This window comes from Artibeus jamaicensis, unplaced genomic scaffold (assembly GCF_021234435.1).
Source record: "Artibeus jamaicensis isolate MK-2021 breed Jamaican fruit bat unplaced genomic scaffold, CSHL_Jam_final contig_1803, whole genome shotgun sequence".
NCBI lineage: Eukaryota > Metazoa > Chordata > Mammalia > Chiroptera > Phyllostomidae > Artibeus > Artibeus jamaicensis.
In genome coordinates, this window is record NW_026521356.1 from 4,464,325 (window position 1) to 4,482,965 (window position 18,641).

At 47.9% G+C, this 18,641-nt stretch overlaps 1 protein-coding gene and 1 pseudogene across 1 annotated transcript; both read left to right on the forward strand.

Annotated features, from left to right (window-relative positions):
* The first annotated feature begins 290 nt into the window (after positions 1-290).
* On the forward strand, positions 291-544 carry LOC119050018 (reactive oxygen species modulator 1-like; annotated as a pseudogene).
* Positions 545-3,067: 2,523 nt separating this feature from the next.
* Positions 3,068-8,002, forward strand: TMEM217B (transmembrane protein 217B). Its single transcript, XM_053671284.1, has 2 exons — positions 3,068-3,583; positions 7,892-8,002. The coding sequence occupies exons 1-2, from the start codon at positions 3,068-3,070 to the stop codon at positions 8,000-8,002; spliced, it is 627 nt and encodes a 208-aa protein (XP_053527259.1).
* The last annotated feature ends 10,639 nt before the right edge of the window (positions 8,003-18,641 follow it).

The window sequence follows — 18,641 nt, forward strand, 5'->3', positions numbered from 1 at the left end:
CACCCTTCCAGGTTTCCCGACTGCCTTTCTCATGGCAGGGGGCAGGGGGCAGGCAAGGCCCTTTCCTTTCTCTTGTCCCTGCCAACCTGTGTAGCCTACCCCTCTGCTCACTCCACACCAAACTTGCTCTTTTCAAAATGACTTTGCCTGTTTCTGATCCTACCCAGACGTTGTCCACTTTGCGGGGGGTAAAGTTTCTCCCTTTTCTGCCCAGTTAATGCCCACATCCTTGCATTCCATCTAGCGTTCCATGTGAGACATAGAACTGAGCTACCGAGGCCATGAGTGAGATGCTGGTGGCCATGGGTCCCCATGAACAGTCCCAGCCAAGTTGCTTTGACTGTGTGAAGATGGACTTTGTGGTGGGTTGCGCCATGGGCATGGCAAGTGGGCGCTCTTCGGCATCTTTTCCTGTACCATGATTGGAATGTGGGGCCAGGAGGTGATGGGAGGCTTTGGGGACCGAGGCATTAGTGAAACCGTGACGTGGAGTGGTGGCATCTTTGGCACGTTTATGGCTATGAGGATGGGCATCCGGTGCTAATCAGGGCAATGGTTGCCCACAACTACCCCATCCCATCAGTCCCAGCCCATGTACTATAATAAAGATTTTGAGTAGTTAAAAAAAGAAATGCACATCCTTTAATACACAAGCTTAATGATGGCCTCCTCCAGAAAATCCTCTCCCAATTCTCATGCTGGGTTAAATCTTATTAGATCTTGAGAACACTGGACCGCCTTTATCACACTGCATTATAAGTTTTAAGTTTTCTTTTCCTTAAAAATTGTTTCAATCCCTGGCTGGTGTGGTTCAGTGGATTGAGCGCGGCCTGTGAACCAAAGGACCATGATTCGATTCCCAGTCAGGGCACATGCCTGGGTTACAGGCCAGTTCCCAGCAGGGGACACATGAGAGGCAACCATACATTGATATTTCTCTCCCTCTCTGATTCCCTTCCCCTCTAAAGATAAATAAATAAAATCTATCTATCTATCTATCTATCTATCTATCTATCTATCTATATTTTTCAAACATTTTATTTACTTGTTTCTTATTTATCTAGCTTCCTTACTAGAGTGTTTACCTGTATCTCCAATAAAGAGCTCAGTACCCAGTACGTAGTAGATGCTCAATAGGTGTTTGGTGAGTGAATGTTGAATGCATGCACAGAGGAGTGCGGTAGGAAACAGAAAGAGAAGTTAAGTGGTTCTTACGATGACCCAGGAGGGAGGTGACAGGGCCAACACCAAGGCTGGGGCAGCAGGGTGAGAGAACAGTGGGGCTGATAAAGACACTGCCTGAAACCCGCAGCACAGGCTTACACCACAATACTGAGCCCGTGTGGCTTGCGACCCTAGTTCGGCTGGTGCAGATGAGCACCCCATGGGTAGTGGCTGCTCTGGAAGCTGCCCTGTGAGCAGGGATGAGGTGTGGATTAGTTGGTGGGGACAGGAAAGGATCAATGCAGCTATCCGCTGGCCAGCACACTGCCTCTCCCACCCTACCAGGGACACTTCACCATCTGGGCACAGCGACAGGTTTGTGTGTCAAGCAAGGACTAAGCTTGGAGTCATGCAGAGTGGAAGGATGATGGGGAACACCCATCTCGTTAGGGATGAACCTTGAAAATATTATGCTAAGCATAGTAAGCCAGACAGAAAACGACAAAGACTGTATGGTTCCACTTATAGGAGTTACTTAGCATAGTAAAACTCATAAAGACAGAAAGAGAAATGGCAGTTAACAGGGACTGAGGGGAGGGGAGTGGGGAGTCTGCTTGATGAGAACAAAGTTATTCTTGGGGAAGATGAGAGAGTTTGGAGGCGGGTGGCGGTCACGGTTGCACAGCGATGTGACTGCCTTGAATGCCATCGGATCAGACACTCAAAAAGGGGGAAGTGGTAAAGTTTGTTATGTATATTTTCCAATAAAAAATTCTAGTAACCAAAAGAAAAGAAAAAAGAAAAGAATATCTGAGATTGAGGGGGTGAGTGGCAAGTGAGGCGCAGACTGGAGGGAGGGGCTGGCGGGCCGGCTGTGCTCCCCAGGCCTGAGCAGGAGCCAGTCCGGTCACCTCAGAAAGAGGTCACGCAGGCCTTGCAGCCTTCGGAAAAGCACCGGCCCGAAGACTGCAACACTCCCCTCACGCATGACCGGTTCCCTTTCTCCTCCCCTTGCAGTGGCAGCTCACCAGTGTGCTGAGGGAAGAGCAGGGGGCTTGGCTCTGGAATTCTCTGAACTGGGAGCCGGTGAGAAGGTGATCTGGGCCAGGAGAGACATTTGCGCCAGGCCCAGCTTGTCCCAGCCTTGGGTCCTCTGTAATAAACACGCCCCCAGCCGTCCGCTTGGGCTCTGGGCGTGCCTCCAGCCTCCAGCACTCAGGTTTGACAGAGGCTGCAGCTGGATGTTGGCCTGCTGGGTCTTTGGCTGTGATGGTGGCTTATTGTTGAGGCACCTTTGGCCTGGGCAGAGAAGATAGTAAGTTGGATCCATCCTACTTTCCCCCATTCCACTCACTGATGGCTCCATGCCCTCACTGACGGCAGGGAGCAAAGCGGGGAAATTCCATTAGTGAGGCCTTGGAAGGGAAGACAGGGCACCCAGGGGAGGGACAGGCATGATTCCAGGCCCTCAGGAGCCATGGTAGTTTTCTGACCTCAGAGAAACAAACATCCCAGAGAGGAGTCCAGAACTGACTCTATCATAATTCCAGATACAGGAGTTTCCTAATTCCCACTGCCTGACACCGACCGGATGCCCTTTTTGCTGCCTTAAAGGTCAGCAGCAGGGGCAGCAGCAGAGCCGGAAGCTTCCTGAGCAGCATCCGGGCCAGTGATGTCCCATCCCAATGATGTGGTCGCCGATAGCTGGTTAGGGCAGAACAGGACCAGACGCCCATCGCCATCCAACCTGTAGCTTGTCCACATACCGTTATTACCCTGAGTTCCCCCTTTTACCCCTAGTGGTGGGGGGAGGGGATTTGTCTGGGGCTGGCTCTGCCATCTTGTTGTGTCCCTCCATGATTTTTTTTTTCTGCAGGAGATGCTCTGGTAAAACAAGTAGAAAATGAATGACAAGATGTTCTGCATTTTGGCGGGCATCTTCTCCATCCTCAACACCATCCAGTTCCTCATCTTTGACTTGAATGAGGTTGTGTTCTTTGGCTACGAGGACAGGTACAATATCTACGTGGACATAAAGTCTGGTTTAGCTCCTTGGCTCTTGACTGACAAAAAGCCCATCAGCATCAGCCTGTCCGCTATCACCATCAGCCTCAGCATCCTGCTCCTCTACTGTGTCCATGAGAACAAGTACGTGGGGCTGCTGTGCTATGCCTTGTGGATCGTCATCTATGAGGTCACCAGCTTCTGCATGGTCCTGCTCATCAATGCAATGATGAAAGAGCAGTTCAAGGAGCTGGGTTACCTGCACTTGATCTTCCAACTCTCCCGTATGTTCCTGCACTTCTTCTGTCTGCCCTTTATCATCAAGTATATGTACACGATTTATAAGGACCCCAAGACTTTAAGCAAGATAAGCCGCCGCCGACACTCATCCATCAGTACAATCGACTCGTGGCCGGTAATGGTGCACCGCAAGATAAACTGAACAGAGCCAGGAAGAAGGGGGGGGCAGTGCCCCGCAGCAGTAGAGGTCCCCTTTCCCTGCCTGCTTTCTGTTGGCTCTCCTTACCTTTTCAGAGTTCCTGAGTTTTATGCATTTAAGAGTGATTCTTGGGGGAGGGAGGATATTGAGGGCATGGATCGATTACTGTGCATGTGTGTTTTTATGGCTTGTTTTAGCATTGAATTATACATGTGTTTACTTAACCATTTCAGTGGTGCATACTCTTGTCTTTCATGGTCCCTCCTTTCTGCATGTCCTTAGTTTCTAGTTTGCTCGTGTGGATTGCCCACAGATGCCTGCTTCTGTCCAATAGAACTTTCTATGCTAATAGGAATGTTCTGCCTCTGTGCTGTCCATGAGCTACATGTGGCTACAGAATGCTTGAAATGTGGCTCTTACAACCCAGGACTTTTCAACACTTCAAGTCATTTTGACTTCAGTAGCCACATGCGGCTGTCTTGTCACTGCCACACTGGAGAGCGTGGTCAGGCAGAGCCTCTCTCACCCCTGCATGGGGACACGGCAGGAACCACTCTCCAGCATCAGGCATCACTCTGCTTCCCTCGCACTTTTCAGAAAACACTTCCTCACGTTGGCTTGTAACATGGCAAGAAGAATGCCCATTCAGGGAAGCTCCAGAGTTCTCAATTTAAGCTCTATGGACACTTCGGATGGGATAATTCTGTCTTTTGGAGGGTCGTGCTGTGCATTGCAGTGTGTTTAACAGCATCCCTGGTCTCTGCCCACTAGATGCACTAGCATCCCCTCACCATTGTGACAAGCAAAAACATCTCATTGCTGCCCTGGTCAGGTAGCTCTGCTGGTTAGAGCATTGTCCTGATACGCCGAGGTTGTGGGTTCAATCCTCAGTCAGGGCACATATAAGAATCAACCAATGAACATATAAATAAGTGGAACAACAAGTCTCCCTCCCCTCTGTCTTCCCTCACCCTTAAAAAATCAATAAAAGTTTAAAAAATACATCTCATTGCCAAATGTTCCCTAGGGGACAAAATTGCCCCAAGTTGAGAACCATTATTTTAACTCAATACACCCCTGCGTTGAGAGCTGGGGTGTCGCTACTGCTAACCAATGAAGAGCATCTTTTCTGAGAGCTCTTTACATTCACTGCCGTGCACAGTTTTAATCCTAATGTTTCCATTTTATGGTTTGATAAAATGGAGACTGAAGACACTCGCTGTGTTTTGGTCACATGAGTGATGTGACCAAGGGAGCATAATGGTACAAGAAAGGTTTGGATCTAGGTAATCTGACTTCATACACACACGTCCTATTTGGTCCCCTGAAGCGCTCTTATTTTTACCAAGATTTTTTAAAAATGGGGGGACCTCCAATAAATACCTTAGGGTATTTATTTTTCTTTCAAAAAATGTTGGGAGTTAAGTCAAGGGTCACTGTTTGGACCACATCCCTCGAACCAGGAACATAATGACCCACTCTTAATGAACACTTTATGAGTGCTGGGTGCTATTCTAACATTTCCCTCAGTTCTTTCCACCATCCCATGATGGGTTTGGATTCAGGCCAGTTCCCAAAATGACCACCAGGTGGCAGTCAGCAATAAGCTTTTTGCCTGGGCCTGTTTTGAAACCTTGGCCAGATCCTCAAGGGGTGGCTTATTTGGGATTTAAGGAGACTCAAGCTGATGATCAAGGATTGATGGTGTGAGTCCCTGCCCTATTCTCACAAGGTGTGCTTTGCCTTGTTATGACAAACAAAGAATAAAACCTGAGCCCACTTCAGGGTTCTGCTCCCCCATCCCAGCTGGGGTGGTAATGGCAGACTGGGAGACTGAAGGCCTGTGTAGAGAAGAGGTGGAGGGAGGGCAGAACTGTGAGCTGCCTGGTGCGGGACAATTTAAGGGGCTCAGATTCAGGCTGGTGCCCCTTTACACTGGTACTTCTCCAACCTGTTGTTTGCATCTGCCTCCACTTCCTGGCCTCCCATTCTGTTTAGATCCCACTCCACTGAAATGAGACTGCTCTTGGCAAGGCGATCTCCAGGAGGCACTGCCCAGCCCCAGTTCAGTTCTCAGCCTTCTCTTTCAGGTCCTCTTCAGCCTATGCCAGCTGAACCCTCCCTGTTTTGCAAACAGTCTCTTCTCTTAGCCTACAGACACCAGGGGTCCCTTCGCCCTCCTTAGCCTTTGCGGTGCTCCAGGTTCCGTCCCTGTCCCTCTTCTCTCCTCTGTCTCAGTTACTTAACAGCTCTCACCAAGGCCCATTGCAATAATCCCCGTGACGACTGCAGCCCGGACCTCTTCCTTGAACTGTACAATTGATGCAGTTGCTTCCTTGTGGTAACAGGTTCCTCGAACACAGTTCCCAACAATCCCTGCACACTCGTCACCTCCCCTTCCATGTGGCCTGGGCCCCCAACAAACCCTATCAGCTCCATCTTCAATATGGACCTACCATTTCCCATCACCTCCACTGCCACCACCTAGCTTAAGCCGTCACCATCTTTCGCCCAGGCCACTGCAGCAGCCATGTACTAACTGGTGTCCCCAACGCCGCCCTCATTCACTCTATGCCATTTCCCCACCCGGAAGTCGAAGGAATCCTGCTGAGCCCTTAGTCAGATTGTGTCTGTCCTCTATTCACGCGCTACCTGTCCTCCCTCCGCACTCAGAGGCCTGAGTGCTTACCTGTCGTGCCAGGTGCTTGGCGATCCGGTTCCCTGTCATCCCTGCAGTCTCCTTTCTAACGACTTTGGCCCTCTGCTCCAGCCACACTGACTTCCTTGCAGCTCCTCTTACATACCCGGCACACTCTGGCCTCGGGGCCTTTGCACAAGCTATTCCTTTGTCCTGGAATGTTCTTACTCTGGATAACCACTGGCTTCCTCTTGTGTTTCTTCCAGATGTCTGCTCAAAAGTTGTCAGAGAGACCTTCCTACCAGCCTGTGTGAAAGAGCCCCTCCCACCCTCCTATCACCTGACTTACCTCTCCATCCCCCCAAAATATGAGCACCATATTTATTCGTCGGTGTTTTCCTAGCACCTAAAACAACACCTGGCGTATAACAGGTGCTCAATAAGTATTTGTGGAGTGGATGGACACAAACCCTCAGCAGAATCGAACGGCCTGCTGTTCCTTGTTTTCTAAATGGTGGTTACGGCAGATGGGCTGGTGAGGGGCAGATTCCTGCTGCTCTCCAGCCACCCCTTCTTGGTCCCTCTTCTCTCACTCATTTCTGGAGTTTCCCGTGAACACTGTAAAGGTAAAACACCTGCAGAGGACCTGATTTGGGCTTTCCCGTCCCATTCCTCTTCCCTAATCCCTTTCCCTTGCAACAGCTGCTGACCCTGAAAACACCACCTCACCTCCCAGCGCTCCCTCGCCGAGCCTAATACAAACCTTGGAACAGTGCAGGGGCACCTGGGAAGGACAACACTCTGAGAGCTGCCACGAACACCTGTGAAGAGCTCCAGCTTTCCACCCTCCCTTTCTCACTAGGTTTGCCCGTCCTGAGCTAGGAGTATGGAATACCTTGGGAGCAAGGCACAGCCCACACTCCCAGGGGCTCCCAGCCCACTGAGCAGTCACTCAGGGCCACCTATATCCAGTACGATGGGTGCTGGGAGCCACGGGACAAGTCCCAACCCTTGGAAGGTAGAAAGTCAGGATGTCTTCCTGGAAGAGGGAACTTTTAGGCTGAGTCCCCAGGAGAGAGTATGATTTAGCTCTGAGAAGGTGGGGAGGAATTGGGAAGGTGGGAACCGGGGAAGGTGCAGATACCCCTGGGATAGTCACGCCGTAAGTCCTTGTCTGTCATCTCCACCTTGGGGTGAAGGAAGGGGCTCAGTTCAGGGCAAGATGGTGTCAAAAGAGAGCAAGCAGGCAAGAACTTCCTCAGAGAGAAGGGGGTCTTCCCTTTTTCCCACGGCCTCTCACGGCCTCGTCATTTTGAGCACCTTTCTTTCCCGCCTCACTGCTCTCGCCTGTCACTCAAGGCTTCTTCCAGCAGCGGGTCCCACAGAGGACAGATTTCATTGTGTTGGCTTCTCCCACTGGTTTCAAGATGTGCACACGTTTGTCTGTTTTACTTCTTTTTCCTCATGGCCTCAGGTCTCCATTGTCCCTGCTCCCCCCCCCCGCCCCCGCACTGCTCCTATCCATCAGTTGTTACTATTCTCAGCCTTCGAAGCCCTCTGTTTCTGGCTGTGGTCCTATCTGACTGTTGGTCTGTACGTGGGGACTGGTGCTGTGCTCTTTTTTCCCAGTTGATTTGCCCACCCAGCAAGCGGCCCTTGGAGGCCCCGAGAGCCTGTCCCCGGGGGAGGCGGCTGGCCGCCGGCTGGGCCGCCTCCTGACTGTCCAGACAGCTTCCACGTGTGCAGGCCGCTTGTGAAACCCCGCAGCTTCCTTCCCCTTGCCTTTGCCCCCTCACCAGTCACCAGTGAAATAGAAACTTGTTCAAATGCTCACATTTTTTCCCATAAATGAATAACGTGTTTCTGGGAAATGGGCTTTACAAATGCCTTCTGACTATATTGATTTTGTTTCCTAAACAAGGGCTTGTGTGGGTGTTTGTGCACGTGACTGTGTGTGTTTGTGTATCTGTTTGTGAATACGAACCTTTCTATGTGCATACATTGGCGCCGTGTGTGTATTTCTGCATGTGTGTGTTTGCATTTTGTGCGTGTGTAAAAGGCTGAGTTAAACAATTATTTGGTGATTATCAGAAATAACTTACATATTAGAAAAAGAAATAATTTCCATATTATAGATACCAAAAGGTCAAATTTCTTTTCAAAATCTCCCGCCTCCTACCAAAACTGCCATTTCCCTTCGGAAATATATCTGTGTGGACAACACTAGCTTGCATCTTATTTAAAGGGGGGTGTTGGTTTCCCGCTCACCCCAATACCGTGTGTTTTGTGAAAGACCTGCAGAGTGGAGGTGGGCGCCCTCTTCCTTCTCAGACAGAGTTGTAGGGACGGGGACGCTTTTCGGAGGGGTTGGGAGACAGCGGTTGTAGGAAGTGCCCGGGCGACTAGAGAGCCTACCAAATCTGCAAACAGACACTTGGCAACTCCTTTTCTTTTTAAATTAGTTAATTAATTAATTTATTTATTTTTAGAGAACGGGGATGGGAGGGAGAGAGGGAGGAAGAGCAACACTGATGATCGAGAGAAACAATGATCAGTTGCCTCTCGTACACACCCCAGCCGGGAACTGAACCCACAACCTAAGCAAGTGCCCTGACTGAGGACCAAACACACGACCAAGGCGTATTCCCTGACTGGGAAGCGAACGGGCGACCTGTCTCTTTGTAGGAACATCACCCAACTAACTGACCCACACTGGCCAGGGCTTGGCAGCTCCTTCTCAGATTTTCCCAGCTCCTTGTGCCTTCCTCTGCCCTGGCCGAACCTGCTGCCAGCTTCCCTGACCGCAGCCCGCCCCACCCACCCTAACCTCCCGTTTTGGTGAAATGCTATTTTACTCAGCATTTGATAATATTTGTACAATAACCACCCTCCCTTCCCTCCTCTGACATCCTGGAACACATCTACGCTTCCTAAACATGTGCATTCTTTCTTTTTCTTTCTTTCTTTCTTTCCTTCTTTCTTTCTTTCTTTCTTTCTTTCTTTCTTTCTTTCTTTCTTTCTTTCTTTCTTCCTTCCTTCCTTCCTTCCTTCCTTCCTTCCTTCCTTCCTTCCTTTCTCTCATTTATTCATTTATCAAAATGTGTGCCTTGTCAACTTTTTGCTGGGCATTACTGTAACAAGTAAGGCAAAACAAACAGACAAAAATAGGGTGCTGTCTTGGTCCTGAATCAAGAAGGGAGTTATTATAATATTATATAATAAATGAAACGATAGAGGTGAGTCCAAAGTGCTGTTATCCTATTTCTCAGGGATTTGTTCAGCAAATGTTTATTGAGCACATCTCTATATCAGGCCCTGTTCTGGATGTTAGAGCTATAGGGGTAAAGAAAACAGATAAAATTCATGCTCTCACGAAACTTTTGTTCTAAATAGGAAGACAATTTATAAATAAATGAACATCTAAGAATATGTCATAATCTCAGCTAGTGATAGGTGCAAAGAAGAAAAGGAAACAAGGGGATACGACATGGTTTTACGCCAGAGGGTGAGGCCTAGCCATTCTTAATAATCCCAGCCTCTTGTGACTGACTGTCTCGGGAGCAGGCCCAAAGCCTCAAGGAAGGGACCTCCAGGAGGCCTTGGATGAGGAATGTCTCTCTGAAGGTGACGCTTAACAGGACTGTGGGAACAGCATTCTGAGCAGAGGGAACAGCAAATGCAAAAGTTCCAAGTAGTGGGAACACTTTTGTTGTGATCAAAGAACAGTCAGAAAGCCAGTGACTAGAGTAAGTGAGGAAGGACACGGGAGTGGGTCAACAGGTCCAGCATCCTTTACAGCCCCTCCAGTGCATCTTCCTGAGCCAAATGTTCCCTACTGTCTTACAGCTGTGGTCCGAGAGGCTGGATGAGGGTGTGAATTGGGGACATTTCACACCCTCATTCCCCATGGGAATGAGGCAGAAGCCATCTTCCTGCCGCCTTGACTGCAGCTGGCAAACAAGGTCACGGAGCCACCCTGGCCCTCTGCGGCAATGTCCCAGCGTTCGGTCACTAGATTTGTAGGCAGCTGCAGCTTCCCGATCTCTGGGTTGCTGTGGGGTGTTTTCTGGAAATGAACAGTTCCCAGGGTGACCTCCTGATCCCCAGCTTCCTGAGGGGGGAAATGACAGCAGCTCTGCTGGCAGGCAAGTTCAGGGGGTCATACAGGAGTCATTTCTGCAGGCCCAGCACCAGTTGAAGGAACCTATTCCCCTACAGTCGATCCCTTTCTGACTCAAATACCTGGACTGGCCTCTGGTTTCCTGCAGCTGGTCCTGAGCGGTGCAGAGTTTGGGACACCCGGCTGTCACGTCTGAGGGACCCCACCATTCAGCAGGGAAGAAGCTGTCTACCCCTGCTTCCTGTGTCCCAGGGCAGAGCCAACTCCCTATTCACAGCAAAACTTCTCCCCTCACTACCTCAGGGTAGTTCAACTCGGTCAAAGACGTGTTAGCAGGGGTTTTTTTAAATTTAATTAAATTTGGAGGTTATATTGGTTAATAAAATCACACAGATTTCAGGTGCACTGTTGTTAGTCCTAATAGACTGTAGAGAAAGTCTACAGGTTTCTCTTTGTCTGCTGCGCTCGTTGAACTGCTCAGGGAATTTGAGGAGATGGGCAGGCATCGTTTCCGCTGGCTGTCTCCCCGAGTCGGTTACACTGGGCCAGGTGTTCGGGACCTGCCCTTTGTCTCAGTTCCCACAGGCCAGCCAGATGTCGAAACGACGCTTGGGTTTCCAGGTCTGCCAGCTGAGGCGACACCTACGGAGCGAGGCCTGTACAGAACACGCTGAGGGAGACGTAAAGCTTCCCTCAGGATGTCAGTGGTCTAGTAGAGAGAAAACAGACCCTAAAAGCTAATGCTGATCGAGTGTTTGCTAGGTACTGCATCAAATGAATGCACCAATTTAATTCTCTATGAAATAAATCATATTGTTTCCCCCATTTTATGGATGAGGAAGCTGAGGCCTGGGAAGTATAAGTCACTTTTCTAGAGTCACATACAAAGTGGCACCACTAGAATTTGAGCCCAGGCTGCCCTGCTCCAGGGCTCCTCAATTAGTTGATTACAACGAGGCAGTGTATGCAGCCCAAGGAAAACATTAGGAGAGCAAAGCAGAGGTAGAAGTGACTCTGCCTAAGGGAGTCGGGTCAGGCTTCCCCTCCTGTGACAGAACTGGCCCGTCTGGTCAACCCAGCAAACGTGCATTGGACCTGGACTTTGTGCTGGGCCTTGAGAAAGGTCCTGGTGATACAAAGATGAATGAGACCTGCTTTTCTGCACTTGAGGCACTCGCAGAGGAGGGGAAGGTGACAGCTAACATTACCTGGGATGCAGGATAATAAGGGGTTCAGCACCAAGGAGAGAATCAACACTGCAGCTGACTTAGCAATAAGAGAAGGCTCACTAGAGGGGATACACAAGCTGGGCTTTGAACAGCGAAGGTGGTTTGCCAGGCCAATAGTTTGGGTGGGGACGGGGGAGGTAAGGGGGGCAGAAGGCATCCCAGATGGAGGGAACACCATGGCCAGTCGGGTTCTGCAGTGCTGGGGGCAGCAGCCATCGAGGAGGCTGCAGAGTGAGCAGCAGCCCTGCCTTGAGACACCACTGTGCTGTGCCAAGGGCAAGTCTGCCCTCTGCTCCGGGGGAGTGTTTTTCAACATGAGGGTTATAACCCATTCAAGTATGGTGGTCAATTTAGCAGGTCAAGTCCAGTATTTTAAAAATGAAAAAAAATTGAGTGAACTAAGATTAAAACAGAGAAATTAGAGAGACCCAATACTTCTATATGAAGAGTAAGTACAATTTTGTACAAATGTTTCAGTTTATACAATGTGGCAGATACTGCAAGTTGTCTATCAACCCATTCTCCTCTGCTCATTTTGTTTTTTTTAATTTTATTTATTAATTTTAGAGGGAGGAAGGCAGAAGAAGAGAGAGAGGAAGAGAGAGAGACATCAGTTTGTTGTTCCATTTGTTTAGGCACTCACTGGTTGCTTCTTCTATGCTCCCTGAGCGGGGATCGAACCCAAACCCTGCACTGGGAGGACACTCTAACCCACTGATCTGCCCAGCCAGGGCATCTCCTCTCTTCATTAACAGATGCCCCCAAGTGTTGGTACATGGCTTCCCAGCTAGAGACAATATACTCCAGCTTCCCTTGCAGTGAGGTGTGGCCATGTGACTGACTTCTCACCAACGGAGTACGAGCAGAGGTGGTTTGTGCCACTTCTGGGCTCTGCTCCTCGAAGGAATGGCCTGCTCTCCCGTGCGTCTCTCCCTTTTCCCACGGGCTGGGAAACAGACATGGCAGTAGGAGCTGAAGCCGCCACCTTGGGCTCAGCCTTGGAAGCTGCATATGATGGTATTAAAGCCTTGAAAAGCACACCCCCGGACCACAAAAGAAAAGACAGGTTATATGAAAGAGAAGTTAACTTCTGTTTTACTAAAGACACACTTGCGCCCTGGCTGGATGGCTCAGCTGGTTGGAGCATCGTCCTGTACACCAAAAGGATGCAGGTTCAATTCCTGGTCAGGGCACATACCGGTCAGGGTGTGTACAGGAGGCGACCAATCAATGTTTCTCTCTCACATCAGTATTTCTCTCTCTCTCTCTCTCTTTTCCTTTCTCTCTCTCTCTGAAATCAGTAAAAAATATCCTTGGGTGAGGATTTTTTACAAAAGACATACATTTCTGTTTCATTATCTCAGACCACTCCCTATAACACACACTTGTTTATATGTACATATACGAGGTCTGTCCAGAAGGTCTCCAGCCATGTAATATGAAAAATAGAGACATTTACTGAAGAAGATACAAGATACAAAGAACATTGTACAGAGGACAATGACACTTCAGTCCCCTTCAAACTAGGCACCTTGGGACCTCACACAGTTCTTTCAATCTCCATCAGCTTCCCCACCACATTTTCCTGAATCTCATCAACGGTCTGAAATCTCTTCCCTTTCTAAGGTGACTTTAGTTTGGGGAAAAACCAGAAGTCACAGGGCACCAGATATAGGCCATGGTGGGGCTGAGTCACCTGGATGATTTGATGTTTTCCAAAAAAACTCTGCACAAGACGTGATGCACGAGCGGGCATGTTATTGTGATGAAGCTGCCGATCACCTACTGCCCATAGATGAGGCTGTCTGGATCACCAGAATAGTGTCCACAGAGGAATGTTCAAGCTTAACACAAAAATTTGACGAAGATGCATTGTTCTACTCACTCAGTCATTTTGAATGAGACAGCCACACAGTACACATGCTCGCTCAACGGTGTCTACCTCCCCCACTGACTAGTCCAGTGAAGTCAGTGAAGTTGTCACTGTTCACGCATGTTCCTTCCAGTCCACTCTCCTTGGCTCCCTGGTTACACGGACGTCGCACAAACAGTTCTCGTTATATTAATGATGGCTGGATTTTTTCTGGACAGATCTTTTATATGTTTACAGTCACAAACATACCAGGTCATACTGTAAATTATATTTTTTATGGTGGATTGTAGTTTTCAAAAATAGAGAAACCGCCTGCCCTTAAAAGGCATTTAAAGCATGTGAACGATATGATCAGATGTGTACTTCCAAGCTGAAAGGAATCTTAAGAATCCCTTAGCCCAGTTAGTCCTTCTTCTTCTAGATGGGAACCTTAGGGCCAGAGGGTTAGGTGGCTGATTCAAGGTTCTGGGCTCAGTGGCAAGAGCTGGTCCTTGAACCTTGACCTCTGAACCCAAGACCAGTCCCCTTCAGTGTCAGCAGCTGACAAAGACTCACTTATCTGTTCTTTCTTTCAATCCCCCAACACTTTCCTGCCCCGTATTTTCCCCCCAATTTTCTAATTGGCTCAATTCAATTCAGCAAGTATTTTTTGTAAGCTACTACATGCTAGGTTGTACAGACATGGGCAAACCTTCATTAAAAAGCTCCTTAACTGGTGTCATGAATAGATACCAAAGTAAATCAGAACTATTTTCGTGCAGAGATCAGTAGATATGCACATATCTCCTAGCTCTTACCCCTGAAGGGGCACAGAAGCAGTGACACCCCAGCAGCAGTGAGCACAACCAGGCCCTGGATTTGGTTTTTCAGTACCATTCTTCCATAACAGGGCCTCGGGCACTCTGAGAAGTGGTTGATTCGGGCTGGGAAGGTCAAACCCAGGATGAGCCTGGGGCACCTTGCGCTGTCAGGAAGTAGGAAAGTGCCCAGAAAAGGATGGGAGCTCACCAGAAAGACACAGGAACCAAACTGAAGGCACTCCCAAGGGCCAACGCTGATAGAGCTTGGCAACAAAGTGAGCAACAACCGCATTGGACTTTATAACTCACAGACTAAAATAAATATCCAGGACTCCATACTGATAGAAATAGATAATTGCCTAAAAAATTACTTCTTTGAGTATCTAGATGGCTGGAAACATGAAGATTTAAAAACTGAGTAGCAGTTGGGTAGACTTGAACACTCACACTTTGTGGTGACTGGGACAAAGCCCCACTCGTAACGGACGAGTCCTGGAACAGGAGGCGAAAGTCCTGGTTTTAGTCTTGTCGCCCCCACCATCTATGAAATGGGGGTGAGATCATCTACCTGGCCTACCTCACGATTCTCCAAAGAAATAAAAGTACACCAAAAGAAGGTTTAAAACAAAAACAAAAACAAATAAATGAATCCCTCCCCCGAAAACAAAAAACCTCCATAATCACCAGGACAATTATGGTCATTATTCACAGATTCTGCATTTCTGAATTTGCCATCTCACTAAAATTTATTTGTGGCCTCAAAATCAGTACTCACCATGCCTTTCTGGTCATTGCAGACATGTGCAAAGCACCAACAACTTTGAGTCTCCCAAAGCTCACAACTTATCCATTGTTGCCAAGTGGAATAAGGTAGAACAAAGCCATGCTTTCTCCACCTTCTTTCTTTTAAATTTTTATTTATTGATTTTAGAGAATGAGAGGGAGAGGGAGAGATGGAGAGAGACACAGATTTGCCGTCTCACTGACTGATGAACTCACTGGTTGCTTCTTGTGCACAGCCTTGGCACATTGGGGTGACGGCCTAACCAGCTGAGCTACCCGGCCTGGGCTTGTTTTCTCTGCCTTCCTGTTCCAGCTCTCATACTCTAAACAAGTATCCTCTTTTTTTGTCATATTTTTCACATTTTTGTGCCTTTCATTGGTGACTTGGCTGTTTAAAACTGCCCCCAAATGTAGTGCTAAAATGCCATCTAATATTCTAAGCTCAGGAAGGTTGTGGCATGTCTTACAGAGAAAATACAGGTGATAGGTAAGCTTCCCTTGGCCTGAGTTATAAGGTTATTGGCTGTGAGTTTGATGTGAGTGAGTCAATAATACAGCAGGTCCTTGAATAACCTTCTTTTGTTCAACATTGTTTCATTGTAACATTGATGAGAGGCCAAAGGAACTTAACCCTTGTTTACATCAACTAGCCTCCAGTAAAATTGGCTTCTTCGTGTCATTTCAGAATCACAGAACACATCTACGACATTGAGGACTCCCTTTATATCCATTCCATAAGATGTCTTTAAAGGGAAACACACGTAAAATGTTTGTGACCAGAAGTTCACAGGAGCCTCACCCTATTTATTTCCCCCAGGAGCAGCGATCCCATATTTACTAATTCAAGTGTTCTCAGCGACTTTACAGAATGTAACTACTGTGAATGGTGGCAATCAACTGTGTTTAGTAGCACTTTCAGTAATCGACTGCAGAAAGTAGCACTTTCTGTGCCTGGCCCATGTTATCCTTTTTTTGAGCTAGTGTCAAATGTGCCCTACAACATCCTAGAAAAAAAGGTCTTGTCTTGGGCCTTATCAGTCACGTCAGTGGAGAAGAAGCTGGCCGGCCCGTCTGCCGTTTTCTCATGCTGACAGATGTCTGATTTGTCGGGTATTTGTCACATAATTTTCAAGTAAGTCAATCACTTTTCCTGATTACTATGTTCAGTCCTTGTCAGTTTTAGAGAGAAAATGCTGAGGTGGTGGACACTTGGAATTTTTTTTTTTTTTTTTCACAAATGTCCTGCAACTTTATTATAAAAATTTTCAAACATACAGAAAAGTTTCTAAAAATAGTAAAATGAATACCCATCAACTCTGGAAGACTTGTCACCTGGGAGAGCGATCAGAATCATGTCGGGTCAAAGAGTGGGGCGAGGCCTAAGGAAGGGGAGGTAGCAGAAGACGAACTTCAGCTCAAAACCAGGAAGACTTTTCTATCTCGCCGGGGTTGCTGGGCTGAGTCGGAACGCGGAGGGACCAGGCCCGGGGGAGCCGATCCCTGTGGCAGGTGGGAGGAGGTCTAGACAGCGACCCCAGGTGTCTGTGAGTTCACGGTCCACGGCTGTGTCTGAGTTCTAGGACTGCCGCGGCACCGTGTGCATAGCCACCGGGTAGTATTTCAGCCCCTCAGCGTTAACTCAGCACTGGAGTGTGGACCCGAGAGCCCAGCCTCCACTTGCAATGTGGTTCCTCCCGGAAGATGTGTTGAATTTCAAACAAATGATAAACACGCTTTTTAAACACGACCCACCCTATGGAGGCTGGAGAATTGTCCCTTCTTCTTAAAGTTGTTCTTAAACCCCTTGAGGCATCTCAGCTGCCCTCCTAGTGCTACTGTTTTGGGATTTGGAGTTCGAGTCTGTGTTTGCCGTATTAAATAATGACTTTCTAAACTTCAGATTCCAATGTGGGTTTGACCAGACGGGAAGGAAGAAGACCTGAGATTGGACCCTTCTGAGTCAGACAGTCCCAGCCCAGCTTCACGAAGTTGTCTGAGGGAAACGCCCAGGGCAACAGGTAACCCGACCACTAAGACCCTGCCCTAACCCCTCCCGCCCACACTGTCTTCTTAGGCCTCCAGTCCCTGTTCCTTAGTACAAAGCAGACGACGTACTTTTATGCATCCTCTCACCTGTTCTCCAGGGGGGCCATGCGCCTGACTCTCACCTTTTCATAAGATTGGAAAGCTAGACTTTGCATCTGCCCCTATAATATTCATCTTTTAGGGCTTACACAGAGTCAAGGGCAGTGACAGTGTGTGGTGTAAAGGAAGACCTTGAACTCGGAGACAGATAAACTTAGAATTCTATTCTGCCTCTCACTAACCATGTGACCGTGGTCATTATTTCCGCATCTGGTGTTCTCTTTTTTAAGGGGAAATGATTGCACCTTGTGAAACATGTGTCACCTGGTAGGCACCCAGTGAATGGTCATTCCCCCAAATGAGCACATGTCGTATGGCACCATTTAAATGGAATCGTACAGAACAAAACTAATCTGTAGTGACAGAAAATGAATTAGTGGTTGTCCAGGCCTGGGGGGGCGGACTGGGGAGTCGCACGGGACCTGGGGAAGCTTTGGGGGCGTGGAAATGCTCTGTATCGCGATGGTGATACACGGGTGTGTGCAACTGTCAAAACATATCAAATAGTGTACTTAAGATGATCCCTAAATAAAGTTAGTTTTTAAAAAAGGTTTAGTCCTGGCTGCTGTGGCTCAGTTGGTTGGCTGTTATTCCTCACAGAGAAAGGTGGCTGGTTTGATTCCCAATCAGGGCACACGCCTGGGTTGCGAGATGGACCCCTGTCCAGGGTGTGAACAAGAAACAATGGATTGAAGTGTCTCTCTCACATCTGTTTCTCTCCCTCTCTTTCTCCCTCCCTTCCCCTAAAAAAAAATAAATAAAACCTTTTAAAAAGGTTTTTAAAAAGCAACTCATTTTTTAAAAAGCAACGCATTTCAGCACTGGCCAGGTGGCATAGTTGGTTAGAGCTTCATCCAGATACACGGAGGTTGCAGGTTCAATCCCCAGTCAGGGCACATACAAGAAGTAACCAAAGAATGCATAAATAAGTGGAAAAACAAATGGATATTTCTCTCCCTCTCTCCCTTTCTCTCCCTCGCTCTAAAATCAATAAACATATCCTTGGATGAAAATTCAAAAAATAATAAGTAACGCCATCCATGAATGCATAAATGTGAATTGAAACAACAAATCCATGTTTCTCTGTCTGTCCCTCCCTCTCTCTAAAATCAACAAATAATAATAAAGGAACTTGTTTCAGAGTCAAATATATACTTTAAGTTCTTTTTTATTTTAGATCATTCACCTCATCATATAATTTCCCCCATGGATGTATGTAAACAAGTCACAATTGAATTGATATCAAATCTCACTTTCTAACTGACTCGTACTGTAAAACTGTGGAGGTGTGTTATGAAAGCCATGGGGACGAAGACACAGTGAAAGTATACTTAAAGGTGCCACACATTTTCCCAAACATCATGAACTTAAAGAAGGAAAATATTTTTCCAGTGAAATCAGAAGCTCATCACAAAAGGAGGTGAGAGTGAGGAGGGCCTGGAGTGC

What these genes read in the sequence shown, in the direction of transcription:
- TMEM217B (XM_053671284.1), top strand. Translation starts at nt 3,068, where the DNA reads ATGAATGACAAGATGTTCTGCATTTTGGCGGGCATCTTCTCCATCCTC. An exon ending in GTACAATCGACTCGTGGCCG is followed by an intron (nt 3,584 to 7,891) that starts GTAATGGTGCAC and finishes TTGCCCACCCAG; the next exon opens with CAAGCGGCCCTTGGAGGCCC.